Here is an 11148-nt window from a genome sequence, read left to right on the forward strand (position 1 = left end):
TCATATGAATCAGCCTGCACAAGCTTATGTTTCCATGAATATAGGACACCATATACGATATAGCAGATCAAACTAAACAAGAAGAATAAGCACTACTGTTACAGAGGCAAAAAAGAAAAAGACAATGATGTGAGTAACTCTTCTATCAACTTCAAATTACTAGATTAAATCGCATGTCCAAAGACCTACTTAGTCTCATTTACTTTCATGTCAAGATGGTTTACAATTTTCCCATTTTCAGTCTCATTTTGTTTCATGTCATGATGGGTTGCAATTTTGCCATTTAAGTCTCATCTTGTGGAGGTTGAACGAACAACACAGACTTGAACTTATAAAAGAACATGGAATAGTCACAAGATGATGATTGACGACTTTCAGTTAAGCATTTGGAAATTATTTTTCCAGAGAACTTTGATTTTTAATAAGAATTCGGTTCACCTAACAGATACATATTCCCTTGCAGTACTTATCACACTAAATAAAATAACTCTTACAGAGACGAGACATTTTGTAACTATAATGGAGTTTATACATAGCTTTGAGATTAAAGAGTCTAGAGAGCAATAAAGATAGTAGATTATACAAGCGCAGGAGCAACAACACATCAAATCGGAGAAACTTCAACTGTACGTACCCTTTTCCATAACAAATATTACACACCTTATCTCATGACAGGCCACAGCGTGACTCCAGCCGTTGGCAACTGTGGCCGAATCACAGGAACTCGCTTCACAATAGAGAATGCTTCGTTAAGACGTGCCGCGCGGCTTGTGAACTGAGATATATTCTGTGCATAAAAAGGAAAATTTAATCAAAACATTTTATATTTTACAGTAACAAAGAACGGATACAACGTCATTAGGGGACTTGGGTCATGTATGCTCGATATTATACTCTTGAATTACTAAGATTTTAACCATGACGAAGTCGCACTACAATCATGAATTTGGTTCTCTCTTGAAAGCATGCTTCAGACAATATGAGCCATAAGCAATGAAATCAGTTCAATTCAGTTTGACTACCATTTCAAGAAGAAAAGTAATTCATTCTTAAACTACTAACCTTGTCATCAACAGTTACTTTGAGCTGCAATGCTGCCTTGGCCTTTTTCTTCATCTTATACAACCTACGGCCCACAATAAGAAAAGCCATGACAGCAGCAGCAACAGAAATTGTCCAGACAGGGGTGCTAACTCTAAAAGCACAGTATTTGACAAGTTGTATTGGCACCTTCCACCACACTATGCTCCTCCTCTTCTGGTATCCTCCTCCTCCTCCTCCTGCATCATTACTCCTCTGTTCTACTACTTGAATCTTCTCTTCATTTCCCTGCAGAATTCCTTCATTTTGTCCAGCACTTGTTATCGGATTACTCTCGGATTCTTCAACAGTTTCAGTTGTTATCTCTTCTTCAAAACTACCGTCAAATTCACTTTTAGCCTCCGGCTCACTTCCGGAATCCAACCAGAATTCGCCGGCACCAGGAGTCTTGATGTTTTCGGAAGTGGGATCAATCCAACTGGGATTATCAGATTCTTCGGAGTCCTCCTCCACCTCGCTTCCATTCATATGCCTGATTTGAGAGTCTATACCAAAGTAATTGGGTTGAATCACACCGCCAATTTCATCCAGACCGGCCGTGCTTTCTGCTGAACCGGCCGGAGTTAACGATTCCGATTCAGAAGCCTGGTTCGATTGAAGCATCTCCCACTCTCCAAACTCAACATCCATCGCTGGTGGGGGTGGTGCTGATCAAACCCTAATTTAATTTAGGAAAGTAAGAAAGAGAAAATAGAATGGGGTGTAGGGAATAATAGAATGAGGATTTTATTTTGAATCAAGCTTATCATGTCCCTCTCTCTATAACAACCCAATCACTATTAGTTGTGTGTTTCGTACTTTAAATTATGAAATGAAATAATTGTGTTGTAATTTTTTCTTTATGAAAAAGCCAAATTGTATACACCCAACAAAAGATTATGAAAAACATGAAAAATAAAATAATAATTACAATAAAATAGTATGATAATCAAAAATAACTACAGAAGAAATACTAGGATTAGGACTCTATCGATCTGTAATTAATTATTTTTTGATCATTTTTCAAATAAGATATAGAAATAAGAGATTATGTTCTCGGGAGAGAGTAAAAGTGATGGCTACTAATCAGGGAGAAGGGCATGGAATAAACTTTATACTCAGCTAAAGAGAATTTACCTGCTTCCAGTTAATAATTCGTTTAAGCTTTTCTATAGATTCAGTAGCAAAATTCAATTTTCATGTTTACCAAAAAACAAAAAAAAAATCAATTTTCATCAAAAATAACTTGAAATGCATGGCTCGTAAGGCAGCACAAATATTCCAAATATTTATTGATACATTCTAAATTTAAAAAAAAATTATGAGAATCATATTTGTTTTTATCAACAAATAATCACTAGAATGACCTGTAGAGCCATCTTGCGAACATCATTCTTAGATTTAGCATCATACACCACCTTAAGAGTTCTTCTCAAAGTTCATGTTTGCTTTTAGAATATTTTATCATGTTTTTTTATAGTCTTGCGTAAGAGCGTGCATAGGTCGAATTGATTCGGCCTTTCTATTAAAAAAGTTAAAAAAAAATAAAATAATTGTGTTGGTTCATTCAATCTACGAAAAATAATCAAAAATACCTCGAAACTATCTGAAATTGAGCTAAAGTACTCTCCGTTAAACTTTTGATTTACATCTCTCTCTAATGGAAGCCGCCAAACATGCCATGTGGATCAAAAAAAGTCACATAGCCCGTTCACATGAATAATCACATCATTTATCACTCATTTTTTGTCCATTTAAAACTTCATCTTCAAGCTTGATTTTCACGTCCGATTCGATCAGAGTAAGCAACAATAATTATGCTCTTAAGAATTAGAGAAACACCCCAAGAACAAAAGAGCACAAAAAAAAAAGCTCTTTTTTGAACAGACAAACCGCAAAATAAATAGCAACGCTTAGAATTGAAATGGACAAATCGGTATTCTTGTTTAACACAAATCATACTATTGAAAAGTAGAGAAAAATCCAAGAAAAAAAAACGCAAACTAGCATTCTTTAACCAATAAAACATCATTGAAATAAGCAGAAATTTAATAAAGATAATTCGGTAAAAGAATTAAAAAGTAAAAAACAAAAAAGAACAGACAGATTTTAAGTTTCTACCATGAAAGGATGCTCAACAATGAAGTCTTGGAGGAGTACTAAGAAAGTGACATAGACACATTCTTGAAATTGATCTTAAATCAATATATAATAATAAAGGAGGAACATAAATAAGGTGATGTGACACCTCTCTATGACCTTCATTTTTATTTATCTTTTTTTTTTGAGATTTTTTTCCTCTATTCTTTTCATGAGTCAATTAATTTGTTTAACAATTAAAATGAATATATCAATTACTATTTCATTTATTCATATTCCTTAATATACAAACTTAATGGTCTTTATTTCCATTACTTCCATAACTTTTGATGATCATAACTCGTAAATTATATTAAGTAGTATTCAAGATATCCTTTGATATTCCATATTTTTGTCCTATAGATAGAGGCATTATGAATATTTTTTTCCTCCATCATCAAGACTAAGGCTACTTCTTTCATTATGTATTGTTTAAAATTTTCATTCTTTAAACTTTCATATATTTTCTACCAAAAAGAAACAAAAATTATTTGTGTATCTTCAAAAAGAGTGAATTTGTTGAAGAAGAGATATTCGACATGATCGATACATTAGCATATTTGGTCATTGTTATTCTTTATGATGTTTGCTTCTTACTTGAATATTGACGTCTAATTCATATACTTTAAGTTGCTTAATTTGTTTATGACCACAATGGCATCATATTATAAATACATGTCTTACAATGTAAATGAAGGATTTATATCAGGCAATGGTTGAGAAATCTCCCCGTTGCATCTTTTTAGTATTATAGAATTATTTTTTAATTATTGAAGTGTTTCTAAGTCAAAATAACTTTTAAACACTTTAACGATGCAAGTGCAAGTATATAAATATCAGCTTAAATATTTATTTGTTTGCCAATTTCAATATTAGGTAGAACTAATATGGAGATGAAAATTCTGAAACGCATCACAATATAGCTTGAGTAGAAATATAAATCATTATCTCTAATCTTAGATCTAAATTGATTAGTCATAATCATATAGAGGAATTAAAATTTTCCAGCCACTTAGAAAATAAAGAGAAGAAAATATATTTATTTTCAAATCTCTTAATTATGTGTAAGAATATGATGTACAAAAATGAAAATTGTTTATAAAAGATCGAGAAAATGGTCAAATACCCCCCTCCCCCCAACCTTTACCCCAAATCTCAACTACACACTCAACCTTTTAAAGGGTCCTATTACCCTCCTGAACTTATTTTTATCGAATTTATTACTCCCCAGGTGATGACGTGTCATTGCATGTAACTACACATGCCCATAGGCGCGTCAGTTGATTTTTTTTCACTTTAAAATAATTATTTTTTATTGCCACATCATTATTTTTAATAATTTAATTATTATTTTTCTTTATTCTTTCTCCTTTTCCACTTCTTCCTTCGTCTTTTTGTTTTTCTTCAAGAACTCAACAATGGCATCTACTCCAAGACTAATTTATCTTCTTAGATATATTAGACTCGTGAATTTATTAACCTCCCAATTCTTAATATTATTTTTTGTGGACTACTTACTAACAAAAAAATTAACATTAACATTCAATAATCTATCCCTTCCCTATTCTTGCTTCTTTTTCATTCCTTTTTTTATCATGGACGGAACAGGAGCTATGTCCTTCAATAATCCATCAAAAACTGAAATCACACATACTGAACTCATTCCTTCAATAATCAGTTGCATCCCTTCCCAAATATTGAACCCATTTTCATTGTCAAAAAAAAAAAATTGAAATCACAAAAATGGGTATCTCCAATTCCATAAAAAAAAACTCAATTAACATTTACTTCAACACAAACACGAAATGGTCTTCTTCCATTCTATGTAGTTGTTGTCGTCCAAAAAAAAAATAATTGAAATCACAAAATGGGTATCTCCAATTCCATCAAAAACAACTCAATTAACATTCTTCCATTCTATTCATATTCATGAATTCCAAGTCCCAAATACTGAACCCATTTTCATTTTCAAAAAATAAAAATGGGTATCTCCAATTCCATAAAAAACAACTCAATTAACATTTACTTCAACACAAACACGAAATGGTCTTCTTCCATTCTATGGAGTTGTTGTCGTCAAATAAAAAAAAACTGAAATCACAAAATGGGTATCTCCAATTCCATAAAAAATAACTCAATTAACAGTTACTTCAACATAAACACGAAATGATTTTCTTCCATTCTATCGAGTTAGTGTCGTAAAAAAAAAACCTGAAATCAGCAGCGACCATGGCAGGGATTAGCAGCTGAAAAAGTGAGATTTTTGATAGTTTGTAATTGAGAGAGAAGAGAAAAGAAAAAAAATGAAAATGGAAAAGATGAGAGAATAAAAGAGAAAAGGAAAATATATAAGGAAAAATAATTAATTTTTTAGATTAAAAAAATGACGTGGCATTACTGTTCAGCGCGTGCATCACACCGCATCAGAAATGACTCGTTGTCCTATTTCGGGGGTGTATATATTCCACTTTAAAATAGTTCGGGGGGAGGGGGTAATAAATTCGGTAAAAATAAGTTCAGGGGGGGTAATAGGACCCTTTAAAAGGTTGAGTGTGTAGTTGAGATTTGAAGTAAAGGTTGGGGGGGGAGGTATTTGACCATTTTCTCTAAAAGATCATAAAACTAAACAAATTATAACGAATAGTCGAATCTACGTTGACAGTCTTAACTCAAGATTAATGAACGTTGTATCATGGATAATTATTTAAGTGCTTTTAAAATCTAATTAATATGAAAGAAACTTTTCAACATGAAACAAATAATTTTGAAAAAATATATAGAAAAGGTAAAATTTAAATACAAATCCTAACATGAGAAGTTTTTTTCTAATAACAAAATATTTTGGTATGTGTAATGAAATCATTTCAAACATTATTTTTCTAATTCCTCTTAATTCTCTTTTCTCTACTTTTTCACTTTATTTTTTGTGAATTTAATATATATTGAATGTGGTATTCATTTGAAAAATTTAATGTAATCTTTAATCGTTGTATATATATAAATAAATAGATTTTATTCAGTAAACTTCAGCTTGACTATCTTTTTTAGTCATAAAGGAGGTGATGTGACACATTTCTATGACCTCCATTCCTATTTATTTTTTTTTCATTTTTTTGAGGTTTTTTTTTTTTTTCATTTTTTGAGATATTTTTTCAATTTTTTTTTATTTATAACCTATTTAATAAATTACTTTAAAAACCTCACTAAATACATGCAAGAATTAAAGCCCACGTTTAACAATCAATTTAAATCTTTAAGGAGACCTCTTTCTCTTGTCATCTCATATTATGCTAATTATAATGGTTTTTCATATACTTTTCTATGTAGTTTTCATATAATCAAAACTAAAAATGTCTTTAAAAAATACCTTTCCTTTTTTCGTTTAAAAAAATGAAGTTTCTCCAAGCTCTATTTTTAATAAAAATATTTATATTTTTAATTTCATCAACATACATAATTAAGTTTTGTATGTGCATATAAAAATTTATCTCCATTCTTATCTAAATTTATTAAAGAGAGTGTTAATAAATACGTTTTATAATCGCGCGAAGCGCGAATTATTTTACTAGTATTGTAATAAAACAGTCTGATGCTTTGGCCTTGTTTGCTCTTGAAAAACCAACACTAATGGGAGCAATCAACTTTTATGGCAAATATTGATTCAATGTGTCTATTAGTATTTATAGTAAAGTCCAATAAAATTTCATAAATTTCTCTTTCAACAATAAAATCTTATTAAAGTAGCTAGTAACCTTAGAAATGGAATGGGCAATTCAATGTCCTTGATTCAATCAAGTTAAGATCTTATGAATTAGAGAAAACTCGAAGAATAAGTGAAACTTTTTTTATCTATGAAATCTAATCAAAGTAAGGATCGACCATTCGAATCAGACATGAAAATCAAGTTTGATGGTCAGATTTTAAATGGATAAAAAATGGACTGATAAATGAGATAATTTTTCACGTGGACTGATCATTTGTTTTTTATCTAAGTGGCATGTTTTGTGTCATTCCATTAGAGTGAGGGGGTATTATTGAGCAAAAAAATTGATGAATGTTGTAAATGTATTTACAGTATAGTGAATGTCTATCAAGAATATACATAAGATCTATAAAGATCTAATATGATCTATCAAGATCCAGTTGATATCTATTAGGATTTGAAGTATCGGTCTTTTAGTCAGAAACTAGGAGCATTTTCCCCTATAAATAATGGGATTGTGTACATTGTATCCCCAATCTTATAATCTCTCATCCCTCAAGAGAAATAAAGAAGCTTCCCTCTTCTCTCTCTATTTATTCTTGTTGTTCTTGCTTTATATTTCATAACACGTTATCAGCAAGAGCTCTAATTTATTTTGTTTAGTCCATATTAGTAGCTTCTTCGACTTCATCAAAAGCTTAACGGTGTCATCGGTAGCTTATTGAAAATCTAGTGGAAAAGAATACGTGGAGAATGATTTGATGATATGTAATTAAGGTATGTTTACAAGTTATTATCAGGTTCGAATTTAGTAAATTTTGGCAAATGTTTATGACGGCCACTATCAGGTAAAGTGATATTAACCTTTGGTCATAGATATTTATTAAATATTTTTATTTTACTTGTAAGGTTAATATCGTGTTTTATATATTAGCATGTAATGATTACATTGGTGTTTGTTCGCATGATGCTTGCAAAGTGATGGCTTAAGATTCTCTTAGTTACTGTGTATGTTGTGATGGCCGCTCGGTTACTGCAACTTCTAGCTGGCAGTTTATATTTTGTTAAGACAAACTAATGTATCGTATGTTTTTAACTAGCATCTAGACTCCTCCTAGTTTATGTTTTAACTTTCGGGCTACAGGTGTATACAACTATAGTCCCCTGCCCATCCAAAGGGTGAAATAAAAGGAGAAATTAGGTAGTTCATTGATAATATGTTGTTAGTTGCCTTGGTTTCTTTCCAAGCTACAGTGTATGTCTTCACTCTATTTCTAACAAGTTTATATTTCTCGTTTCCAGTCTTTGCTTCAAAAATAAAAAATAAATAAAAAATTATGCTTTGCCCATTATGTGTGAGTGAAAGATAATAGATTCAAGTCCTATCATATCAAAAGAGTAAGACATTGTGTTAAAGTCTTGATGCATTATGATAATATGATATTGGGTTTAAGTTCCATTGATATATGCCTAAGACGCCTATAAGACATTGAGATTGGATCTCAGTGCACTATATTGATGATATTATGATGGCCAAGGCAAAATAATGGATATGCAATGAAAATCGTAAAATCTATCTCATTAAATATGCTCAATTGTTGAAGTGAATGCGGTAGCAATATATGATAAGTTTGAAAGATACAATTTTCTCCATTCTTGAAGTGAATGTGATAGCAATATATGATATGCTCTAAAAGATATGTTAAGAGAAAAATTTTCTACATTATATGTATGCCTCGATGTGCTCCTGAAGTAGCAATATCATGAAAGAGGTTATACGCTATCAAAATTTGATAGGCTTAAGGAACGATTATATTTCATTCCTGAAAAATGAGAAGTTTATTAATGCAAGCGTGCACTTGATTGTGATGGTATCACAACTCATCTCCGAAAGAGGCTGAGTAATTAAGAAGAGTTATTTTGAAATCTACTTCTAAAGTAGTAACTCTGAAATTTATTCATGTAATAGTAAATCTAAAATTTACTAAAAAATATACATGTTATGGTAAACTTGGAGTTTACTACTACAAATAAGTTCATAAGTTGACATGAATGATTGTGACATCTCGAAGATGTGTATATTGAGTATTAAACATATATTGAAGAACTAGAAGATTCTTCAAAAATTGTGTATATCGCTTGTTCTCATGATAAGTTGGTTGGACCAACTAATATTGAGATTAGATCCCTTAAAATCTGAAAAGTATAAAAGGTGAAAAAGGATCTGTTCACCTATCATGTGATATGTTGAAAAGATGCATCAATAAGATAATCATATGTACATTTATTGTCAACCTGCAGTTTGACATCCAAAAAGGTGCTTGCTCCATAAAATTGACTTAAGAGCATAACTTTCAAATTGTGCAATCAAGACAATTCATCTTGATGACGATGGTTTGACATTGAATACCTTTGATAAATAGCTAAATCATTGCTAATGAGAATAAAACTTCATGTGTTGGTCTAAAGTATGATATATTACATACAATAGCACTTGTTTGTATTAGATCAAATATTATAATTAATTCTTCCCTCTTAACTGGTTCAAGTTGGGGAACCAAATATTACATCTAAAAGTTTTTGATGTGTGGTATATGATTAATGAATACACCATGATGCACAAAGATGGATTCCTCAAATAAACTGGAGTATGCATGTTGGTTTTCCTAACATAAGGGGGAGATTATAAACAACTATGAAATATGTTAGGAATTATTATCAGATCCTCATTCAAAAGATAATTCAAGTCAACTGCCGAAAGTATCTCATATAAAGCTGCAAGTGCTCCTATTTTGTATTTTTAAAGGATAATGCCTATGCATGCGTGAAGCGTGGTAGACCAATTGGTTTCAAATGAAATAATCTCTAAAAAGAATAAGGAGCAAATAATCATAATAAGAAGGCAATGTGCTCTTAAAGATTCTACGACATAACGCTTCATGAAATCTTATGAGAGGTTCAGGTACCTGAAAATAATGAAGTGATGAAATCTCAGAATGTTATGTCACACCGTGAACTGATAAAAAATGATATATCATCAATAATATCTTAGATATAATATTGGCGAAATATTGTAAAAGATTACGAGAATCTGAATTCTATGCTAATTTAAGCATGTTAACGTAGAAACATTTATCAAGTGACATAAAAGGATGCATCATAGTAAGTGCAAACTTATTTGATTTGCACTCCACACACTTGAAGATATCACACATGAAAAGTTGAATATTGTCACTTGATAAAATATATCTTGCAAATACTACAAGGCCTGATATATCCTTTTCGATTAATTTGTTAGCAAGGTATATTTCTCCTACTATTAGGAGACATCGAAATGGGATACAATGAGCTTATTTTATTCTAAAGATTGCAGTCTCGATCTTGTTAGTTATGCTGATGTTGAGCATTTAACCCACATAAATTTCGGTCTCAAACATGTAATGTGTTCACATGTGGGGACACTGTCATATCTTGGATATATACAAAGCAGTCTATCTAACCACTTCATTGAACCATGATAAGATAATAGCTATTCATGAAGCTAGCCGAAAATATGTATGGTTGAGGTCCATGATGTAGACACGTAATTTTGTCATTTCCCGAAAATATTTTAATCATTTTTATATTTATTTTATTTTTTAATTTAATCTTTATTTTTATTTTTATTTTATTCAGTTTACCATACTTTTGTTTAATTGATAATTTCTCCCAAAAAAATTTGAAAATAATCAAATACATAGCATCTTTGTCACCTCACTTTGCCACCTCAACACCTCACTTTCCATTTTTCATTGGATACATGCAAAAGGCACACGCCCTACTCATTTTTCCACACGTCACTCTCATATTTTCACATGCCACACTAACTTTTCCACATACCACACACTTATTCACACAAACCACCAATTATATGCTTTCATATAGGATAATAAATAAAGAAAAAAAAACCAAATAAAAAATATAAAAGAAAAATTCTAAAAGGGGAAAAGAGGGAGACTCATTCTTTCATCATCATCTTCTCCACAATAACAACAATCACCAAATCATCTTCCTCACAAGAAGAACAAAAAAAAATGAAGAAGAGATGAGAGAATCGCGCGCGAGAGAAAAAAATTGAGAGAGAAACAATATCGTGAACAGTGCCATGAACAGTGTTGTAAATAGTACCGTGAACAGTACCGTGAACAATACGTGAACAATGTTGGTTTTCGGGTTTGATTGGATTT

The 11148-nt window shown here is 31.1% G+C and overlaps 1 protein-coding gene across 1 annotated transcript; it reads right to left on the reverse strand.

Moving 5' to 3' along the window:
* Positions 1–378: 378 nt before the first annotated feature.
* On the reverse strand, positions 379–2082 carry LOC107868408. The gene is made up of 2 exons (XM_016715102.2): positions 1063–2082; positions 379–787 (listed from the first exon to the last, which is right to left on the reverse strand). The coding sequence occupies exons 1-2, from the start codon at positions 1729–1731 to the stop codon at positions 662–664; spliced, it is 795 nt and encodes a 264-aa protein (XP_016570588.1). The 5' UTR covers positions 1732–2082; the 3' UTR covers positions 379–661.
* Between the last annotated feature and the right edge of the window lie 9066 nt (positions 2083–11148).

This window comes from Capsicum annuum, chromosome 1, assembly GCF_002878395.1.
Source record: "Capsicum annuum cultivar UCD-10X-F1 chromosome 1, UCD10Xv1.1, whole genome shotgun sequence".
NCBI classification, from domain to species: domain Eukaryota; kingdom Viridiplantae; phylum Streptophyta; class Magnoliopsida; order Solanales; family Solanaceae; genus Capsicum; species Capsicum annuum.